Raw genomic sequence first — 24385 nt, forward strand, 5'->3', positions numbered from 1 at the left:
GACATTTCACGGGATGTAGAAAAGGACAACCATGTCGCATTTTGATGCTTCTAGTTGACAAAGGAAAAACTTATATATTAGAGAAGGATGACGAACAGACGACGACGACGACCAAGACTTACATAGATTTCGGCATATTTCGACTTTGGCAAACTTTGGCAATTAATATATTTTTTTAGAAAGCATGTACAAAAAAAGTAAAGATACTTTTATTATGTAAATCGCATGTGCTCTATCGATTGAGCCTATTATAAATTCGATCGGTCCACGCATTATTGAGATATGAAAATCTCGACTCCTATCAGCTCATGTGCTCGCGTAAAGATACACGGTCGGTCTTGCGCTGCGCGTGAACTTGGCGCGAGACACTACCGTGTCTCTTGATGTTAAAGTGAACTTATGAGAAAAACAAAAGCAGTAAGAATAATATTGATTGTGAAAATTATTTATAATCTGATAAAATAAATGCCTATTATTCTGTTTGAATTCAAGTAGATGTTCAAAATCCATATAAATTTTTCGTTGGTACATACACATATTATGATATCTATTGTATATGCGTACATATACATAAGTATTAATATTTCAATAATATTCACTAAGCAAAATGTTAGTATTGACAACACATTTGATCAAATTTACTGTCAATCTACCAACATTGCTAACATTTTGCTTGCTAAGATAGCTGATATAATTTTCATATCATGATACTTACTGACAAAGAAGAACATCCTCAAATACTATATCACAAAAAACTTTCTAATTGAAAAATCATAATTAGACTTTAATAAGACTATAAGAAAGACTATAATAAAGACTATAAGAAACGTATATAAATTTGCCATTTGTGCATCGATAAAGCTCTTCCATTTATAGAAAATTTCAGATGTGACGGTATCTTCTGATTGTTCTTGCAAGTTGATGGTCTTTCTTAGCTCATTTAATGTTTTAATATTATAGTCATCTTCGTTATAGCCATGTAATATACTTATCTTTACTTGCAACTTTTGTCTAATATTATTAATAAATATAAAAATTTATTTCATATTTTTTTATTTTTCTTTGATTTGTTTTAACATCGTTATGCGGTTAGGCCAATATAAAATAGTAAGAAAATAGTACGAAGAAAAAATAAGAAAAGAAAGAAATTTAGAAAAAAAAATATAGAGTTTGACTGTATTTTGTTTTTAAATTATATGTTTTAAAATTTGATTTTATCTATCTTTTTTTAACAAATGACAGTTAAAAATATAATTATAATTATAATTTAAAAAACAAAGCAAAACACGATGTACGAGAAATAATAGTTATTGGCAGCAAGAAATATTTATTGCCACTTCATTGACTTAAACATTCATATGAGGTATATAACAATTAACATACCGACATATACATTTTCGCTCACAAGATATCAACTTATTCTCTAATTTTTAAATTATAACAGAAAAAATAGACTGTATTATCAAATAACGTACATAAATTTCACTTATATGTACCTGCATAAAATATATATAATTATCTTTTCATAATTGATATCACGCCATTAAATCGCAGTGAGCATTCGCACGCGACAAATGCGATTTTATGAAACAGTAAAAATTACTATATTTCTTAATAACAGTTATTTAATGTACTTTTCGTCACATTATAAATTGTATTATTATTCCACACCCGTTACATAAAAACATCCACAATCACTTTTTTTCCATAAATCTTTAACATTCTGCTTAACAAATAATAACTATTCTATAATAAACTGCATTGATCTTTGTATAAAATTAAAATTACAATGTTACTTCATATATTCTAAACTTTTCAAAGTCACATAATCTTAAAATTATTAGTATAAAAAATTTGTTTCTCCCTTTCCCATAACATTATATTGCACTAAAAGATAAAAATATATTCACATAATTCGTCTATTCTTTCAAACACTTATCAAATAAATATGTTCATTGGCACATTATTATTTAAGGCACTATAAACTTAGTTTTTAAAATTTCTTGCATATGTTTCATAATATACATAAATCTCAATGAATATTATTAATTCTTTATAATAATATCATTATTTTATTTTACTTTCAATAACGTTAATATTTTTAAAATTTGTAAAAGCAGAAAAATTATATCTAAGAAAACAAAAATTGTTAAATCAACAAATAACAACTATATACAATATTAAAATTTTACACTTAGTTTTAGTGTGGCACATATATCGAAAACCGATCGTTTTCATAAATTGTACTAAAAAGCGATACGTAATCGTATCTTTCTTTACATAATCTCTTTACTCTTCCATTTCTTATTCAACTGCTGAATATATATATCGCTAAATACTTTTACAAACTTGCTGTCATTTATATAGTCTACAAATGCTTAGCACATTTATATTTTTGTCCGAAAGATATGTTTTCAATAGTGATAATATTATTTGGTCGCTTGTTTAGTTCGATATTACGAGCATCCCTTTCTCGATTCTTCTTTTTTCTTGTCTTTCGCATCTTTATAACATATTTCTTTCCTATTTCACTTTTCTCTTGCTTCATTACATTTTATTTCGCATCCGTATCAGATCACCTTATACTTCCATGAAAAAATTAAGCAAAATAAAATTTGCCGAATAGACGTATTTTGCACATTTTTCGAGATAGAACGCCGCACTTTTTAGAGTACAAGCAAAAAACGAGTATTGAAAGAAATTATCGCATTGTTTCACAATGCGTTATTAAATTTAGTGCATTCCCCTTTCCGCATTTTGCTAGGTAGCCAGCCAATAATTCACCGAATTTATTATTCTTTTTAATAAATTGTATGATTCAACCTGCTCTACATGCATATTATTTACAAATTAATAATTATTCTATTGTTAGAAAAAAAATTTTATACTTTATAATCCATTGCTTTGTACAAATTTACATTATACAAATATAAATATTTATACGTGTCATGATAAGAGCATATATATACTGGCCATGAGCATATGCGGAATGCGAAGCACAAAAAATCCCTTTTTGCCGCAAGTCGCTACGTTAATTTTTCACCCAGTTATAACCTTTTGAAAATTTAGTACGCGCAATTGTCAATAAACGCAGCACGCGCGCGTGTGTGTACGCATACGTGAGGCTCGCGTAGGCTATTTAAACTATCGCGTAACTGTTACGATACTAGCCAGCTAATCAGCTGGCCAGCGGTAGTAGGTCGAGGGGGGGGGGGAGACAGCGGCGGCGGCTACTGTTTACGTTATTTCACTCGGGATATAACTATCGATGTAATCATCAATATCTTCGCCAAGAAAAATCGTAGCAAATTAAAATAAATTTTATTTGAAAGATGAGACTCTAACGCTTCTAATGAGCTCGGTGTTATTAATCTCGGATAATTAATTTGCGAGATATCATTGATTAATTACAATAATCAACTCTTTCGGTATGAGAGTATAAGAAACAGTCGCTATCGGTCAGTGCGTTGAATTCACGAATGTGTCTCAGTAAACTTAGGACAATGCGTACACGCGATCCACAATCGCAACAAATTTTTGAAATGGTGTATACATATATACGTCCTGCATTTTTGTACCAGAAGAATTAATTATTACGCGAATTTAAAACATTCATAATCTCAGAATATTTAAACTGTATATAATGTGCGATTGTGCCATATTTGCTATGTTGCTAAGATAAACATAAAACGTATAATGGATGAAATAATATAAACTCCATAATCTTTTACAAAATTGCAAAATTGGCATTTCATTTTTCTCGTCAGAGAAATCCTAGAGTTAGAAGAAATTGTCGAGTATTTAGTTCTAAATTCAATATGAATTCAATTCACACACTTTCAACCCAAAGATCGGAAAAACTGGAGTATAGCATAGCTCTGTAAGTTGCGTATAATGTAATGGCAATATTAAAATAATTATTATTAATACCAAAAAATATTTATATATGCTTAAACAAAGAGAGATTGATCTTGCATATAAATGACATGATGTATACTTCAATTATATTACAAAAATGGCGTGAGATCCAAATTCATTTTATCGATAAAACATAATTATAATACCGCAAATCATAAATTCATATAAAAGTTTGTATAAACTTCATATATAACAATTTTCCGAATACATAAGTTAACATTTCTTTCATATAATTCCTCCATCATTCAATATATAATAGTTTACTTTTGTATTCGGTTATGTTTATTATCGGTTGAAGAATTGTATTAATTAAGTCAGAATCCTAATAAGTTTGTTATCAACGTAATGTTAACAACTTCCAAACCCATTAGTTTTTTGACCGACGTGTGACGAAATCATCTTGTGTATATTTGTTAAATATTTCTATACTTTATAAAATTTATCTCTCACCTTAATATGTTTTTTAATATATATTTGTAACAAAATCTCTAAAAATTGTTCAAATGATTTTTGACTTTATCAGCAATTTATAACGCTCGCTATTCGGATCTGAAAGAAATATATATCAATGTTATTAATTCCAATCTTTCTTCAAAGTCGTAAGAGTAATAAAGTACGCATTTACCTTTGATAGTTTCGACGAGATACATACTCTCGTCTTTCATGTTCGCCACCAGCTCGTCGGTGACCAGCACGTGTATACCTTGTGGTCCTAGGAATAGAATCGAGTGCAGTCGGTCGTGGGGCAAGTTTAGAGTACCGAGCAGTTTGTTAGTGAGCACGGCGCTTGTCAAGGTATCCAAGTAGGCGACTCTCCAAAGCGAGCCGTTGCCCTCCAGCGAGAAGTAGAGGGTGAGCTTTGGAGTTGGCGCTTTGGAGTGTAACGTGTTGAACAGTCGAATGCCATCGGCTACCCCGCAGATCTGGATGAGATCCTCCCGAGATAAACGCAAAATATCCGATGCGGAAAAACTCGCGAACGTCGATTCGAACGCGTTGAATCGACTCGCGCGAAGCCACGCTGTTGTTTGCGTGGCATTCGCATCGGGTGATAACTCGGTAAAGCATGGGGTACCCTGCGAAATAAAGTTAACATAAATGAGCGACGTGGATTGGACGCTTCTAATTTTCTCTAATTATTTTGTTAAGAAATATAATTTAAAAAAAAATTAAATGCTTCTCTTTTTAAGAATCGTTAAAATAAAACGGGATCAGTAAAAAAATATATCAATATTTTTGTTAAGCAGACATAAAATATTACATTCCTCAATTTTTTTTTCGAGTTAATATGCAGCGTAAAAAAATATATAGCGAATAAAAATATTCAGGGTCGAAAGAGCTAGTTTGTTTCCTGACAATAAAGATGTTTACTGTTTTCATAGACTCGATTAGCCGTCGTCGAGAAAAAGTAGCTTCGTGTGTAGCCAAACTAACATCAGCTTCAATACAAGGTTGATCAGGTAATATAGCCGCGGGCGATGGCAAGGCTGGCGCTGTTTCCACGTTTTCCTTCACGGCGTCCGAAGCAGGGACTAGCGGTACGATACCGGAATTAGAAACCGAAAGTGCCAGCGGAGCTACTACTGGAGATGAACTGCCACCGATGGTCGCACGTGTCTGCGGCGATCTGAAAAATATCAAATTCGGTTGTACATTAATCACACGGTCTCTTAAAAACATAATTATAAAAATATCATAATTTTCTATATGTAACAAATTTGTTGCATCGCTATTTGCAATTTTAAACAGTTATGAATAATCGCAATTGTCTCTTTTTTACGACGATTCCCAGATGATTCTTTCCGAGATAAATACAACATAAAAATGTACTTTAGATGTTAACGTGCGTATATTCGTTCATTTAGTGGCGCGTTGCAAAACGTTGGCGAGTCGTCAGATTACCTACCTTATTAATCGCGTATGCATGTGACATAAATTATCGGCTACTGACAGTTATACATTTAGCAGAACAATTTTACGAAGAAACGTGTGACACGCCAGGCGCCACATCGCGCCAGACATGTGTCCCTGATAAAAACTGGCATATTTTCGCAGTAAAATAATATTATTTATGATAATAAAATTATATCGCAATCTGAAAAATTAAATGTGAAAACAATATTTAAACATATGTTCAAAATATATTAAGAAACGTTGATGAAATATGTCAAATATCGACAAAACGAATAATATATCTAATAATCGTATACTTCATAATTTATACTGCATACTAGTATGTGTGGCGCTTCAAAACAAATTGACCAACTTCTATCACGAAAACAAGAAAATTGACTTCTTATCTTCGAAGATGTTGCATCAAATATTACAAATAGTTGGTATTATTGTGTCAAAACTAGCACACAACCTTGGCGATTATGATAAGTAATTTGATAAATCTTATATCTGAAATATCAAATTCTACTACATAATTAGATGCGAAAGTTACGTAAATACAGTAATACAGCAAATTTACAGTAAATACAGTGTTATCAACATTCTTGCAAGATAAAAGTATACAAAAAAGTAAAGTATACGAGATAAGAGTATATAAAAAATAAAATAGAAAAAGTAAAATTGAAAAAAAATAAATATTGGAAAATATTTATTTTAACTAATGTAGAATTATTTAAAATAAAACGAGATCGGTATTTCACGTTTAATATCTATCTGAAAGTCGTCAATATTTTTACGCATTCGCATGAAAATTCCTCAAAATTTCAAGTTATTCCACAATCGAAAAAAATGATTAATAGCATTTTTTTTTTAAAGAAGAAATTGATAACGTGTCCTTACACAGTACGGCCTTTCAAGCGAACTACGAGCTTGACTTTCTTGCATCCGTCGATCCTTTTCATGTCCTGACGCTTCCTTATCTGAAGACTGACCAGTCCTCCTCGCATAACGTATCCTCGCTTTATGCGCGCGTTCAGCAGCGCGTGGACAAACTTGGCCACAAGCTGCACGTGCAGCAAACCACCGCTCACAACTACTTCGTGCTCCAGAAACCATGTGACAAATTGATCGAGCGGATAATGCGGTCGCCTAATGGACCAGCAGCTCCTCAAGTCCCAATAATCCCTCGACATGTCGAGCAAACTCTCGCTGTTGCCGAAAAAAAAAAAAAATCTTCTACGACGAATTCTTTTTATCCTTGAAGGCCTTCTTCCGACTCTTCACACGCTCATTCATAAACACGGTACACCCGCACGCTCGAACGTTCGACCGTACTCCGAGCGTCCTTCCACCCATTCGTGGTCGATGTTATCGAGACGCCTCTCCCGAATTCGGTCCGTCCGATTGGTCCGATGAACATTGATCAGTCTTTTCGGCAACCGATTGCCTTCATCACGATATTCATCGAGATGTTAATGCGAGTCACGTTGTCCGGTGCGATGTTCGTCAGCCCAATAACTGAAATCGCTCGCTGAATTCAAGTAATAGAGAGTGGCTCTGGCTCATTCGGCAGATAGGATCAGTTCAAGTCAGTCGGATTGCATTTGTCTGCCGCGAACCGGATACCGCTAGTCGCCCGCAACGTTCCCGTCTGCCGACGAACTCTCTCGAAATTCTGACCTTCGCAGCGATAGTCTTTCTTCGCGCATTCGGCTCCGAATTGCAAGCTTCGCAAAGTCGTGTGACCGACGTGCTTTTATTTTTTTTCTTCTTCGCGCTAACGCCTTATGTGCGGTCGTGCAAATACTCGTCACTCGATAATAACTCGTAATCCAATCCTAGCCCCAAGAATGGAATTCTGCATTACATTTCCGGGAAATTCCGTATTTTTTCTGATCATGTGAGACCGGTTTCCACTTCACCGCTGTTACATGCTGTACGAGTTCTGCTGTTTGCCTTACACTTGCCCGACGTACCTCTATAAAAGAGTGAACTTTGTATCCTCTCGAGAGTCGTTGAGCCTACGTGATGTTTATCTACTCGAGAACGCATGTGTCGTCACTTTGCATCGGGTTTAATTACAATACGGCAAGTGTGCTATAACATGTAATTTTTTATTACCTCGTAAAACACTTCTCGTAAGGTACGTCGTACTTCTTCTTCCTGGAAGTTTTCCGCTCCGAAGTTATGAATCTTTTTTCTTTGTTGATACAGCATGGATAAATATTTCGATTATGAGAAGAATTCAGCCCCGGAATCAATTTATTTACTGCGGACTCGCACAATTAGTCTCATTGGTCTTTTTCGTGCGATAAGCAATTCTTACAAGCAGCTGTAATTTTCCTCTTTATTTTGTTCTCGAAGCTAAATGGACTTCACGAATCTAATTGAGTTCTCGCGAAGCTCACTTACTTTTTCTCGATTCAAGAAAATCTTTCTTTTGTCGGAAATCCCTTCTCAAAAACTTCAACTTTCCTTGTGTCTATTTTCTCTCGACTTCTACTTGAGAGAAATAGCAGTCTGATTTCTGTTCTCCGGTATTTTTAATAGCTTTTTCATGCTCGGGAAAAATAGGACATATCCTGATTACAAGACTCGATTTAACCGCCCTGGCATCAGCTTTTCGGCGGCAAGGCTGCTCGTCATCTGAGAAGATGATCCTGCCGAGATAGGAGCACATAGATGGCCAGAATATTGCGCGCTGCCACGACGCTTAGATTGTCGGTCGACGCAACGAGAACTGCGTGCGAAATTCGCGTAAACTCTGTCGGAAGTCGACTAGCTGCTGCGACGGACGAGGGCATTCCTGAATGATACTCACTCACGATATATCGACTCGCCAGTCTCGCTATTCAATCAGGCTTCGGGGAGATCACTATCGCTTGGAGAAGATCGTGCGATACATCACACGTAGCTCTTGTTAGACGCGATCGCGAACTGTCATAAGTGATCTCGTCAGCGGCTTTTATTGCATGACTAATGCTTGATTGATTGCAGCGCGCTTAATTTGTCGCGGGAGTAACGATGGGTGGAACAAGGAAGTGACTACTTATTTAGAAGACAGTGTAATATTAGGTCGCCTTCGATCGCGATGCAATTCGGAATCGGACACATCAACAGTGAGCGCGGAGAATGAATTGCTCCGACCAGCGACGCTAATAGGAGGTCTTATTGTACGCTCGTCGAGCGCGTTGTTTGCTTTGATAAACCCGATCGGCCCGCTTCCTGCCGATGGACTCGCTCGCACCGGAACGCGCTTGCCGCGTACCGGAATATACCGGACTAATTGTAAGAATTCGGTTATCTCGGACGATAGCTTCGGCGTATCCTCTTTCTCTCACCGCGTACAAACCAGGTGACTTGTTCAAATACAACTTTATCAAACACACAAATTTGTCAAGATTAAATACGGATTATCAAAATGCACCAGCCGCGATATACAGAAACTCAGATCCCTCGATATTGCAGCAAGCGCCAGAACGAGTTCTCTTCATTCCCTTCGACTTTAACTGTCGGATGAGAGGTCTCTCAGCTGTAATTATTCTTTTGCAGCACTGAGTATAACGTATATTATTAGTCTCTTCGAAAACGCTGCACTGTTCTGGAACGTTTCGGTCAAAAGCGAGTCGGACTACCGGTTCGAGTTGATACCGGTTCTCGCGTGCGCGATGCAACAGCGACTGCAAGCTCAGCCGCTTTCTTCCCGAGTGATGCCCGGCGGAATCGCCTCAAGGTTGCGCGCGCTCGGTGGGATATCGATTCCTGATCAGTCGTGACAAATAGATTATACACTTTTCGGCGTTCCACGACAAGGAAGGCGCCGGCTGACCAATGTCGCGGACGATTGCGCGTGCGATCACCGGTTTACTGGTGCGACACGTGGTACGAAACTCAACGATGACGGATCACATCGACAACAGTTGTTATTTCAATGCATGGATGTGTCACGATGACGCACCCGGTTCCCAACGTTATCGAGTGACAATGCGACCTGAATAGATTCGGCAGGATAGAGCGACGCGGCTACGCGCGGTGAACGACGTTCTGAATTTGTTCACATGCATCGTGTCTCTCTTTCGCTGCGTCTGTCTTTCTTTCTCTTTCTTTCCCTCCTCTATCTCCCTTACTCTTTACCGGTTCTCCAACTTCCCCTCCATCACGGGGCCCGTCGTCGGCAAAGACAGGGACGCCGGCTCGCGCCAGTTCGAGCCAGTTTATCCGCGGCGATGCCCGACGTTTACCTCCGCATCTCCCCACTTCCCGTTCACCATCACCGGCAAGCAAACTCCCACCGGAGGCATAACCACCACCACAAACCATCATCCTTTAACGTAAACTCCTACCAATCGCGCATATATATCTGACAACGTCGCAATGCTTTCTGGTACACCAAGAAATGCATACTGTTCTTTGTTTTCTTTGGACTCTATCCTTCATGTTGATAAAGCGAGAAATAGGAGGAAAATGAAGGACAGACATTTTTCAGATGGAAAGACAACTTCACTTTTCTATTTTTGCTATATTGGGATTTTTGTTGCTCTTCGTACTGATTTAAAAAAATAAAAAAAAAAAAAAAGAAATTTATTATTTATCTTTCATTTTTGAAATCTTTTCGTTTTTCGAGATCTTTATTTTTCTGATGAGATCAAGAATCGAGATAGAAAACAAAAAAAAAGGAAGAAAAAATAATGAATAAATATGTCTTCTTTGGCTGATAATTTTTCTCTACGAGTATTCCTCTGAATCTGACATTTTTCATCCCAGACGGAACAGAAAAATACACTTGTGATGTAAATTCTTTGATAAATATCACCCCTTATTTCGACAAAGAGGAAAGAGTGTGGCGAAAATAAGTCGCGAATAGATGATATCTTCCTGATTACGTCTACGACATAACTCGGCTTTCGTGGACCCCGCATTTACTTCCACGTACGACGCAGTGCTGCGAAGGTCGCGGTGATTGCTTCACAGATTGCTCATTTACAACAAGCATCCGTATAAATAGCTGGCAAAAGCAAAACATTCATCTAGGGACACCAAGTGTATAGGAAACAGTTTGCTATTTATATCCATGGAAAACAGGTATCCGTCATGCACATGACGCAAGGGCTCAGTCCAACTGCGTCTCTCAGCGCAAATCGACACGACGAACGAAAATCAAAATACAATCAGGAGTTAAAAAAAACCGGTTTGTCTCTTACTTATTCTGACGTTACGGCGGAATATCAGGCTGTACAGATCGAATTGCCAGTAAAGTCATAAAGCGAGTGTTAATGCTGGGATAAAAATAAAATCGGCACTTCATTTAAATTTCATTTGGATGACTGCGCATGCAGTTGCAACGTTTGTTTTCTGCGTTGCTATTTTCGAAGGAAGCTGTCGTGACACGAATCATTCGACAGGCCGCATGATTCATGTACACTTAGGCGAGCGCCCGAAACCCACCGTATCCAGAATCGGCTAGCTGTTATTTGTATAGTCATTGAGAGCCACGAGGCTCGCAATCAAATTCTCGCTTCTGCCTAAAGATATTCGGTTAGTTCCGCGCCAGAAACGGAATGTATTAAGCGGTAATAACGTGATATGTTAATCTTTTAGGTTGCTCCAATTTCTTGGTAGAGTTTACCTCTCGGTTACCTAAAATAAATATCAGTAAATCTTACTCGGTGGTTGGAATACCGAATAAAATTACCTCTTGGTAATAATAATTTAACCCGTAGATAAACTTTATCAACAGATAAAACATCAGTTACTGATATTTTCTGATGTTTATTTTAGGGAACTGAGAGGTAAAGTCCACCAAACAGTTGGAACAATCGATCCTTACTAATACACAACACTTTTGCTACTATACGACTGTGAATTGTAAGTTTCACGACACGTATGGATTCCGTGACAATTAATCTTAATCTTCCTTCTACAAATACCGCGCTGTATTCAATTTAATCCTTTATAAGAAATGAAAAAAGTGACATTAATCTAACGATTTCTATTACAAGATCTATTAATGATACAAAGACCTGAATAATATAAGCTATTAAAAAAATAGGTATTAATGTTTTACAAATTCAATAATTATATGAAAAATAAGAGGCATGAAAAACAATGTTGACGTAAAAGATGCAATCTAATGTTGACAGGTTAATAGTGGCAATTCGTATAATTATTTTTTCCTTGATATTTATATTTAACCTAGACATTCTACGAATTGTGCGTTTTATTGACTTTATCTATTCAGCGATTATCATTTCTTGATGTTTTTTATTCCGTCTTTTTACTTATTAAACGTACTTATACATAAAAACATGACAACACTACTGCGTCTGCGATATAAAGTATAATACAGTAAAATACAATTAATCTTTGTTGCTAATGTTTACATTTTAAGTTGAACGTACGATGCAAGAATAATTTTTATGCAAAATGTTATCTCAATTGCATCTGCTCACAATCATAATATTAAATGACATTATTAAGCAATATGTTTTCTTCCAAGACTTCTTTCGCATGCAAATGTCGCAATTTTCAGAACGCAATAACAATTAAAAATACATTAGCAAAAAAATAATTGTAATAATAGACTTACATTGCATCCGTTGAGGCGTACGAGTTTCCACCATTTGGTGCCGGCAAACTTGAAGGTGATAAGGATTCCATAGGAATCTATCGCAGAAAGGAAAAATAGTTAAAAGTTGGAAGAACAGAGTTTTGTTAGCCATTTTTAAAATTTTTTGTATTTACGGGAGAATATTTTTCGGTCAAACTCACATCAGATAGAACGGTGCAGTCATAGCTGGGCTGATATTTGTCTTGTTCGTGAGGAGGACGTCTCAGTATTTTATCTCTATCTTGCTTATGCTTGCGTTCTGCTCCCTTTAATTTAAAGACTTTCACCTGACACGAAGCGGCGTGTAAACGCGGTCCTCCTGGCAGCTGTGTCTCCACTTGAATGCGGAAAGGAACGCCTTTTTCGCCACCGTGCTTCTTCGGTGTAAATTCAGTGCTTATGCAATTAACCTATTTACAAGATAAACAAATATCTGTGTAGTAGTCTCGAATAATATTCTATCAAGCTATTGTAAGTCAATAAATATACTTTAGAGAGAAATTTTCTAGATAAAATTTTATAACTCTTCTATTGAACTGTATAACGAATATATTCAGTAAGCAAAATGTTAACAATGTTGACGGATTGACAGCAAGCTATTGTAAGTCAATAAGTATACTTTAGAGAGAAATTTTCTAGATAAAATTTTATAACTTTTCTATTGAACTGTATAACGAATATATTCAGTAAGCAAAATGTTAACAATGTTGACGGATTGACAGCAAGTTTAATAAAAATTAATTTAATTTTTTTACTGTTAACCTACCAATATTGTTAACATTTCGCTATCCGGATAAATAGTGAGAATTCCATCACGTCTGCTGCGAACTACTGTAAAAATGGTAAAAAATAGAAAATATATATTTTAGCGTACTTTGATATACACGCCGACTTCTTTTGTGGGATCCCACATAAACTCCACACTGTTATTGGATGGCAACGGTTGACAGACGTCTACCATGCCATAGCTGAGGGGAACATCAACCTCTAACAATTTCTCCCCCGGTCTAGCGCGTTGCCAGGCCAACATCTGTTCCCGTTCCGTGTATTGTAGCCGCCGCTCGTGGAAGCAAATGCGTATCGTTGACTGAAACAGAAAGGTCGGATGTTTCTACAGAGGCGTTGTAGCACCGTTTGGGCGACTCACATCTTTCGAACGTCGAGGTCGCGCCATGAGCTCACACCTATCGCATTAATTTATACTCGTAATTGCGAATTATTTGTTTCGTGATACCCCAAGACAGATGAATGTAAAAGAATTAGAATTTTATTTGCACAACAATTATCAGCAGAGTTAGTGTCCATTGTTGCCATCCATTTGGCTACTGTATTACATATATAATTTATAGCGTCATAACGAGTTAAGCGACAATTATGTTAATGATTGAAACATTTACATAATATCTTCCACATAGTATTCTTTTTTAAACCATTATTTATTTTATTAGATTTTATAATGAAAAAAACATTACTACATTATTTTACCATTATTATTTTGACAAAAAGGAATTAGTCGAATCGATGTTAGCATGAGCTCGCTCGTTTACCTCACAGAGAGCTACTAAGCGTTTTTTAAGATGCTGCTACCCAAACTTTAGAAGCGTCCAAATGAGCGTTCGGTATTTAAAAGCGTGACAAAATACCTTCAGAATTTTTCCTCGGTAAGCAGACAAATCTCCCAATTTTTTTAATTTGATTTCGTATGATTGCCCTTGGTTCAGATACGTCAGCGTTTCTTCGTTGACTTTGGTGGCGATACTGGTAGCAGCTGCTAAGACATACTGAAAACTAAAGAGAAATCTCGTGATATACAACGCTACTTTTAACTCATATAAAAATTAAAAAATAATCTATTTTTTTTGCTCCATTGAAAACTAACAAAAAATTTTTTAACAGAATAATAAAACAGTAAAAAATTTTTTCATGTTTGAAACTTTTCAGAAATCTTGAAATTTTGCTTATTCTGTCGGTTAAGGATTAAAAAGGGATAAAAGTTACATAATTTCTTATAAAAAAATCTATGATTAAAATTTTTGATATCGTTAATCGTTTAATTATACTGCGATTAAATAGCGTACCGGCAGTCCTCATTCAACTCGTTTCCTTGCTGAGAGGAGGAAACGTGATTGGCCGCGGTCGAAGTCGGCGGGTATTCCTCGTTGGAAGAATACAACAGCTGATGGAGACTTGCGGCGGTTTGGCCATTGTTATTGCTATCAGCCTCGACGGAGCCGACATTTCCATTGTTGGACGGCGCTGTATTGATCGCTCTTTGCGACACGTGATTTAAACTGAAATATAAAAAATAAATATAAAATACAAATACGTAAAATAAAATATGCCAGACCGTCTATACGAGGCCAATCTCGTTGCGCTAGAAAATTATAGAATGTTCCATGGTCAATACCACTCACTATAAGTTAAAGAAAAGTGACGGTGAAACGTTCAAATCTGCAGGCGTTCTCATTCTGCTTTCCGGCACTCGTATTCGCAGTAGAAATTTTCCATTCAATTTCACAAATATAAGCCTGTATAGTTTGTCGCAAAAATACTTATTGCTGTTTACGTATCTTACAAGTTCATCGTCTTGAACATCACATCGGCTTTTGTCGCGATTCCTATGCGTTATACTCGCAGAAATATGATTGCAAGTAAAAAGTTACTTCGATGCATGTCTACGCGAGCGATGTCATCATTCGTCTAAACATTTGTTTCCGATACCAGCGTTTTCTGCGAGTTTACAGATATATATTTTACATAATCTCTATTTCACCCTGCCGACCTTTCCATTTCATCGTTCCACATCGATACGATTGCACGCTGGCGCGGCGGATCCTTTCCGTTTTTCTGTTTATCCCGATGATCAGTCTTGCGCTCAGATAACGAGCACTAATTCGAATAGTAATCTTCTATATGAGCAATGGAAATAAATAATGGTATAATTCAAATCTAATTTTGAAAAACGAAAAAATTTTCCTCCAACAGAGAGTAAAAGTAGATAATGTAAAACTTAATTGTTTTATTACAATATTAATTCATGATTATATGTAAATCAAAATTTTTATATTTAGAAAAATAGAAGTTTAAGATTTGTAAAATGAATGTAGATTGGTACATGTAAAAATTATTTTTATTTTTCTCATTTTTGTTCATGAGACTATATCACTATTTTGTCTGCACAGCTCACAAACAACATTTCTTTTACACGCAATGCATTATCTGTTGCACGAATTCCACTTGATTTTTATGTTTTTGCGTCACCTCAGTACGGGATGAGATATCAATCTCCGATTTATGTTTCCGACGCGTCGTGCGACTGACTACTACTTTACGGAGTAACGCGCGCCGCGCGATAAATTCTCATAAGGGAGTAAGATGTCTGACCCGAGCGAGAACGGTTTACACTCTCGATAGTCGCGAACGGGCGCAACGAGCCTTATCTGCAATCGTGTCTTTGCGGGGGAGCCGCGCGTGGCAAATTCCGCTCGGAATACTTTTTTTTTACCCCGGTCACCCCTGACTCGCTCTGAGAGAGATAATCACCGTCGTGTTTGTTTTGTATAGTCATAATTGTAGTAATGACAGTTACTATTATCAGTATTGTCATTCTACTCGCCTCTCTTATTTGCTGCAAAACAAACAAGAATCCAACTCCAAAAATTAATTAAAAAAAGAGATTATTTTTAACATTACAAAGGGAATGTATTTTCAATTAAATCACTCAAAATTATAAGCGATGAAATTTTGTATTGCACTGTTCAAGCTCATAAAAAGTAATTATAATAATTTAACATACTTAGGGTTATTATGTTGATTCTCTGGCGATGGAGCCTCCTGCTTGAAGACTGTTAGGGACGGCAGAGTAAGGAGGGCTTCGCTGAAACGAGACAAAAATTTTTATCTATGTGTTACCGTGATCTTTAATCTTTTCATGTATTCACTCAACAATGTGACTTAACATTGAAATTATAGAAATTATGGCAGTAATAGAACTTATATGTAAATTTTTAGGATAATCTTAAAATTTGCTATGATTATTTAATATTATTTTCATCTCCCGTTTTTTTTTGAATAATTTTAGAAAATTTAAATAAATTTCTTTTTTCTCCTAATTGCACTTTTTAAATTTAAAGTTTACAATTTTCTTGCAATATTTTATTTTATTGAAACAATATACAAAACAATAGCATATTATTTGCTGTTTTTATTTACTATTTTGTAATAAACACTTAGTAATATAGGGCGATATTTAACTCATAGCTTTTTCTGTTAAATATATTGGTTACATTGACGCAAAACCGTGATCGTGTCATGGTACAAAGATTAGGAATTAACGTCAGCTCATCTTGCAATGTATCAAACTTATGCGCGATAAGAAAAGAATAATTTGAGAACCACTACGATAATGCCATGAGTCAGTAAGGTCAGTGCGAACCGGAATAAACTAGTTCACTGTGCAACGAATTTAATCGGTGTGAAATAATACTGCGATATCGTGTCAAGAATACTACCGAAATATTTATTTGCATGATTGAGGTGACCGATCGTGTTAATTGTGTTTGTTATAACACAAATAAATACTTTAACTTAAAATTTATCACGTGGAAGACTACAATCACAAATCATTAATTCATCATTTCCATGTCATTAAAAAAAAAAAAAAAAAAAAAAATTAAGCAATGTAATTTTGGTAAATGCATTACTTACCCAAATTTCATATATTGGTGCATGCCTTTATTTTTTCTAAACTATCGCTTTATTTACAAATTATTTTAAATTAAATGCAAATAATCTATAACAGATTACTCATAGAAATTATTGTTAAAATTCGCGATTTTTTTTTATATTAAGGTATAAAAGTTTATTTTTTTAACAACTTTAACAAATTTATAGAAATTTTATTGATTTTTTAAAATTTATTTATGACAATTTATTTCAATTTAAATATTGTTATAATTCCTTGAAGTTTTCGATTCGAACGATATTGAACACCTAACTCTGAACAATAGATGATCACGATTGCTACTGACAGTTCGTCTAACGAATTTAACTAACAATACGATGAATTCCGCGACGATTGCAGGTAATTACAGCTCAAAGATCTTAAGAAGTACACCGACATTGTGCCAAGAATAAACCGGTTATATGTACACCCGCAAACTGGTGCGCTAGCCGGTTCCTCACTGGTTCTGCACCAGATGTATTGCGACGCGCATTTTCATTCATGAACGGATACACGTGCCTCTTTTTTTTTCACACATAACTCTCGCCCTCGTATATAATCAGCTGATATGCGCGACTCGACAAATCGACAGTTTAATTCAAATTTTTAATTCTAAAAAGTCACAATTTTCTTTATTGGCGAAATATATTTAGATCGCACGAACTTGCGTCGATGACCAACTTATTGTTACAGTTGCGATAGAAAGGCTGAGAAATCTTTAATCAATTACGAATTATGGTAAATCAAAGTTTCTATAAAAAATATAAAAGTGCACAACGTTTAATCTTTTCATTCATTTACTTTGAATCTGATACATAAACATATGGACTTTTGAACATACGAATTTCTGATATATTTCATGTATATTTTATTACGATAAGACCATTTTGGTCACGCGTTCGTATTTATTCATTCTAAAATTGTCCATGTATGTAAATATAATATTTATTACAATAAAATTTCTATACTATTACGACAAATTAAGTAAATTTATCAAATCGTTAAAACGCAAATATTTAATTACGTGTATGAATTATGTACAAATTGTTCACATATATTCAAATAAAAATTATTGATTATACATAATGCACTACAGTTTACAAACGCGTTGAAATATGAAAGAGATTTACAAGATTCACCGGCTGCGCTCCTTTTTCGTTCACGTTTAGATGCTTCGCGTACACTTGCGCGCGTGCGTGCATGCCACACACCAATACTCGCGACCGCTGCCGAACAGTTTAATTTTCTCGTATATGTCGCCGGTGCGACGTAATGCCAAGAACTGCGGCCAGTTTTAACCGGATTTCTAGATCAACTCGCTTGTCGTTCCGCATATGTTTCAATCTGTCTCGCAGTAGAAGCCTGTGGTATCGACCCTGCTTTTGATAGTAAACGCGTGCTATCGGCAGAGAACTCTCGATGATGGTGTCATCAAGACATTATCGGTATCATAATTAACATTTCGAAAATTTTTATAGAATATTTCAAGACCATCACACCTACGATGCATCTACGATGCATTTTTATTCAATACCGAATTGACTTCTACTTCGTGAAAATTTGATGAAATGGCATCCTTTTTAGTAATCTATCGATTTTCTACGTTTATTATTTTTTATTTGATCAAAAGTAATTGAATTTATGTTTTCTATAATTTTTGCCTCTATTTACCTCATAGTGTAAGAGGCGACAGCAGTTGCGAGATCAGATGCCGCGAGTGCGGATAACGATCCATCAAAATCAGCGGCAAGGTGCTCCGCGAGTTCTTCCACTTGCGTAGACCATCCTTGACCAGAGCCATTGCTTCCGATAGATCCTGAAACATAAATCCATAAGTTTGCCTCCGTTAATCACGTTCTTAAGTTTTTCTTCATATTTGCCTTCGCTTAGCGTTACGTTAGTGTCGCGCGGTAAATTACGGATACATCGGAAAAATTTTTAAACACATTACAGCTCTTATTTTATATACTTGTTTACTTTATATAAATAATTATAGTGACGAGCAATGGACAATTTTCAATTTTTACGAAAATAGTGACATATATCGGACTTTTTTTATGCTGTGAAAAAAAGAGTTCGAGCAAAGGATTAATATAAAATTTAGTCATTTCATCGTGGTGTCTTTTTTCTGTAAAAAAATTTTAAGTATGTCTTGCTAAAATAATCGTGTACAAAAATTAATGATTGAGATCACTATGCTTTGCTTCGTCATCATTATCGCATTTGTGTCGCTCTCTTTTTCCACACTATGCGCGTTCAGAATAATTAGGACGCAGTATGAAACTCTTCTCGCATTTGCTATCGTACCGCCTTGAGCACCGTAGTAACCGACGTGAAGTTGATGATGCATCGTGATCGGCCTATCTCTCGGCTCCTGAGCGCCGTGACGGCGCCGGTTCTTGGTAGCGATGGGGGGATAATGTCGACTCTGCAGCAGCGACACCCTCGATCTATCGACTTCACACCACTTCATCCTATTTCGACCGCGAGAATCACACCCGGGCAGGAACACACTATCAAAAGCTCACTCACTACGTGCGTGCACCTTCACGAAGTAGCCCGCCAGTCTGGCGAGCTAGTATCGGGCTCCTCTCTCTCTTTCTCTTTTTCCCTCTTTTCCTCTTTTCACAGCTAATCTGCGTGATACATTGTGCATGTGTGCGTATTCGAGTTATCAGCTACGAAATGACCACGTGGGTGAAAAGGCGTCGGACGTAAGAAGACGGGGCGCAGAAGTTTGCCGATCAGTCTTGAAGAGATCCCCAAAGTGATGTCACTCAATCACCGCTGAACCTTGACCGCTAATCGACAGTGGCATTATCGTACGCGAATATCACTTTGGACAATTACGGCGCTCTTTTATATTTGTTAACGACGAGCTTTCCTAAATACTTCGTGCAAACAAAATTTAGCGGCGATATATATCGTGTACTTGTCAAAAGTTATTGCATTGTATCGATATTAAATCAACGAATTGTATGTCAAATTGTAAAATCAACAATTGTACGTAGAACTTTTCAATAAGCGCAATCTACTTGCATTATTGCTGGATGTGAAATGCGTAAAAGTACTATAAATCATCTAGAGACAGAAAAATCATTTGCAAAATTTATATTTAGTGCAGCCTGTAAATTTACAGAAATTTAAGTCTTTAAAGAAATTTAAGTTTTTAGAAACTTGAAATTAACAGGAAACAAAATAGATAGAAAAAGATCCGAAATATTAGAGAGAGTAAAATGGAACTCATAGCTACGACAGTGCATGAGTGAGGGGGCCGTTTGGTCACGACCTTTAAGAAGATATATCTACGTTAACGGCTACATGATAATGATGATCGACTTCGCGCCATTGCACATTTACAAACAATATACTTTTCATGTTTTATACCGATGGAAAATATTTTTCGCGACAAACAAGTTTCGAGACCATTGTTAAAATTGAAATTTTCGCGACAAACAAATTTTAAAACCATTGTTAAAATTTAAATTTTCTCGTTGAAATATCCGTAAACTAAATTTCACATTTCCTTTGATATTTACCTATTGTTTTCAAAAACGGCAGTTTTTATAAGCGCATTTATTTAATTTTACAAAATATAATATAGATTTTTTCTCAATTTTTGCCAATCTAGAAATTGTAGGAAATTAAAAATTACTAAATTATTTTGTTATCGACTATTTCAATATGATTTTGACATAAACGGTGAACGGAACTAGCAACTTATCATTGTTCTTGATCGCTGTAACAATCTCCGACTCGTTGCTTTTCGTAGAAACACCTCCACTAAGAAGAAATATGTAGAGACCACATTCCTCAAACTTGTTTATTTTTTTATTACGGCAGCTGACCGATATGACGCGCAAGTGAATTATCGAGTCCTGTCTACAGCTGTTGCGAGTACACTGACAATTTTTATTTTTTGATGGAACTGATGCGCGAGCACCATACTGAAAAATCTGCTTCTTCAAATTCACATAGCATCGATAAGCACTACTAATTAAAGATTAAATAATTGATCGTGTGTGGATTAGACTGCACGCAATTCTTAGCATGTAAACATTTGAGAATAGGTATATGAGAAATACCAACCATCTCTTCTGACATGTTTCTTTTCGAGTTCCGCGATATGTTGCAACGGTTCCGTGGAGCGACGTTTCAGATTGTTCTGTTCACAATTCGGGGATGATCCGATAGGCGAGAGTTGTTGCGGCGAGCTGCCGTTCAAGTGCATCTGATCACCGACAGTCGGTGAATTTTTCGGTGAATTGTGCTTATCTTGCCATAAAGAATTTTGTGGACTATGATACCCCAATGTTGTAGTCTGCAACATTAATATTTCGCAATTAGAAAAGAGAGAAATTGGCCGAAAAAATTCTTTTGGAAAAGAAATTTTACTTCTTAAAACTTTAGAAGTGTCAAAGAAGTTAAATAACATTGTCATTTCTAATTTATTTCAAATTGGAAGAAGCATTTACGAGTGTAATTTATCATAATAAATCACATTTGTTGATCATTATTCTACGCACCTGTTGAGAGGCGGTTACGACGTCGCATCTACTCGGACGGGCCGGCGACAGTTGTTCGTACGACGGAGACGTGTTGGTGAACCACATTGCTCCGTTCAGAGTTTCCGCGCCGCCGTCCATCATGAGTTGCAGCTCCATTCAACAGCTTTCGGTCTCAGAACGCACGTGATCGGTGGTATCACCTATAGCTTATGTACTGCGACACTGACGGGTTCGTTTGCAGCGATTTCCGGGCAAGACGAATATTAGACGAATATAGCAAAGACGAAAAGTTAATCTTAGATCTCAGACCTACGGAAAATGTCTTCGACCGTTCTTAGAGAGACTCCGTCAGCGAGTACTAATTCCCTAACGTGAAAAGATTCCTCTCTTCGGAGATGAGGAAACGCAACTTCCTACGAGTGCTACGATTTTACTCTTTATATGTTAGATGATACGATTTTATTCTTTATATGTTATATGTATGTATAAAAAAAAATTTCTCGTGATTCCTCGATGACGAGTCTGTAAGAGGCGACAAGTTCACGCTGATCTCAGATCTCAGATCGACGATCTTCGTCCCGGGATGTCTCTCTCTAGCCGCGAGGAGCACTCATTTCACCGCGAGTGCTCGTACGCGGGTAGTGTTGTGCGTGGGTACCCCCTCGGCCCACAGATCTTCGTCGATGTGCCCGGAAATACACGGTACATCACCCGACCGCCGGTGGTTTTCAGGGCCGAGTACGCGCGCTGGTGTTTCGCCCTCTCTTAGAACATCACGAAGAAGCTGTTGTACAATTTCTTGATGCCAGTGGTCTCGCGCTGCCGGTGCGTTTCCAAGAGTGCGCAGCCTCGCGACTTGAGTGACAAAAAACGCGAAAAGACGACGAACGCGTCCTCGAATATCATTGCCACGCCTTGGCTGCAACGCATCTTGTTCTTAATTCTGTCGGAGCCTTGCTGTCCGTTTCGGCGAAGAATCTTCTCCTGCGAATAACAAATGCTTATTTTCGGAATAAAAGTGCTGACCAATCGCTGATTATTTCATGTTTGACATTCGAATGGATATGCTCAGATAACGATTCTCTTGCTACGTTTCTGTTTATTAAAATTGAAACTGCGATTATTTAAAGTGTTGATTACTATGTCAAAGTTAATTATATTGAAATTATCGTATCAAAACACGTATAATTTTCACAATAAATATGTGCAATTATTTAATGTGTTTAAATTACATCAAAATATACAGCATTTAAATATTTGCAAATGAGACAATAATGTTAATCGTTAAAAAGTTTTGCACTACAAAATATAAAGGATTATGAATATATGACAATTTCAAACAAACATATTCAAATTATTTCCTCAAATCGACGGAATACTTTAATATCGCAAATATTTCATGCATAATTCATGATTTATTCACACATGATTTATACTTTAAAATCGCATTAGTAATTTCATCTAATGTTCGATCTAATATGTCCGTATTCCGTGATTAATAGCGTGTCGATTATAATATGCTTTAATTGTAAAAAATTATTGGTAAAAATTGTTGGTTGTATAAATATTTCCGGGAAAAATCAATTGAAACTATAATCGATGCAAAAACCACATTATGAACTTCCCTGATGATTTATATAATCTGGTTTCATTAATTATCTGATATTTTTAAAAGTTAATAGATAGCTTACAATGATTTCACGATGTCGTGAAACGACATACGAGATTGCGTTACGAGATTGCAAATTTTAGATTTTCTCTTAAGAACACTCCATATATTTATGTAATTTTGAATATTTTGCTAACCTTTTTCTACGTTTTAACGAGCGACGTCTTCTCTCTGGTGTGTCTCGTCTCCCTCGCAAAAACCTACTCGAAAAAGATATCGTCTTCGTGGCGAAGAACGGAAGAAGTAAATGTCAGTTTTGTAGATCCAAAAACATTCCCGAAATAGACGGGTATCCGTGTGATGCGACACCTCGATTATCTTATCAAGATCTCGTGGTTGAAAATTGTGAACAAGTGACTCAAAAGCTTGCACTTTTTCTTACACTTGAATCTGAGTTGTGTACCGTGATTAATTCTTCATTTATTGGAAAATGGCGGACGAAGCGTCGAAGACAAGAGTAATTCTTTTCAAACGGGAGCTGCTTGCTTCTCGTAAAAACTCGAAAGACTCCAATTAGCAGGTGTCTCCGAATCGCGTGACAAGGCTTGACGTCACGATATCTCGATCGCTTTTTAACGACTATAGCTCACACACTGGATAGTGTCTTGGGTATCGGAGGCCCTCGCCTGACCGTTATCACAACATTTTCAGAATCCTTCGCTCCATGTTGCCGTTCAAAATAAAAATCCGGGCCAGGGAGAGATAAACGAGGCCTTTCGTGGCTGACGTCAGTGGTGTCTCGGGTTTCGTTCGCCGCGTTCCCCAAAAAATCTTTACGGCGGCGGAAGAAGGTCTGGTCCTTCAGGAAGAATCAGCAGCACGAAAGCTCTTCTGGCGGGACCAAAGGGACTTGACCCTCTCCACAATCACCCGCGTCTTTCTCCTTTTCAGGATCGTGTTCCTGCCGTTACTCCACTACAAAGAGACACTACCAGAGTCTTTCGAAAAGCAGCAGCCAATAGAAATGGGCCATTCAGTCGTCGAGAGAGTCAAATGTAGTCAAAAATATCTCCCGATCTTCAAGATGATGATTCCCGATAACAGAATAGCAATCTTATCTTCTTGTG

The 24385-nt window shown here is 36.4% G+C and overlaps 1 protein-coding gene across 6 annotated transcripts; it reads right to left on the minus strand.

Annotated features, from left to right (window-relative positions):
* Positions 1–1307: 1307 nt before the first annotated feature.
* On the minus strand, positions 1308–22415 carry gem (gemini). 6 transcript variants are annotated; one of them, XM_067355012.1, is made up of 12 exons: positions 21668–22415; positions 21231–21462; positions 18813–18957; positions 16215–16295; positions 14497–14709; positions 14062–14206; positions 13293–13505; positions 12580–12828; positions 12398–12474; positions 5353–5545; positions 4544–4994; positions 1308–4467 (listed from the first exon to the last, which is right to left on the minus strand). In XM_067355012.1, the coding sequence occupies exons 1-12, from the start codon at positions 21803–21805 to the stop codon at positions 4418–4420; spliced, it is 2187 nt and encodes a 728-aa protein (XP_067211113.1). In that variant the 5' UTR covers positions 21806–22415; the 3' UTR covers positions 1308–4417. The 6 variants fall into 6 exon arrangements, with proteins under 6 accessions (XP_067211113.1, XP_067211105.1, XP_067211111.1 ...); XM_067355004.1 differs by having other exon boundaries at positions 5290–5545; XM_067355010.1 differs by having other exon boundaries at positions 13293–13529.
* Positions 22416–24385: the final 1970 nt, after the last annotated feature.

Source organism: Linepithema humile, chromosome 1 (assembly GCF_040581485.1).
Source record: "Linepithema humile isolate Giens D197 chromosome 1, Lhum_UNIL_v1.0, whole genome shotgun sequence".
In the NCBI taxonomy this organism is placed as follows: Eukaryota; Metazoa; Arthropoda; class Insecta; order Hymenoptera; family Formicidae; genus Linepithema; species Linepithema humile.

Excerpts from the sequence above, each read along its gene's own strand:
- gem (XM_067355001.1), bottom strand. The coding sequence starts at position 21,805 with ATGGAGCTGCAACTCATGATGGACGGCGGCGCGGAAACTCTGAACGGA. Across the intron at positions 21,463-21,667 it reads TCGTAACCGCCTCTCAACAG|ACTACAACATTGGGGTATCA; the intron begins GTGCGTAGAATA and ends TTAATGTTGCAG. Across the intron at positions 14,207-14,496 it reads GAGTTGAATGAGGACTGCCG|TTTTCAGTATGTCTTAGCAG; the intron begins GTACGCTATTTA and ends ATTTCTCTTTAG.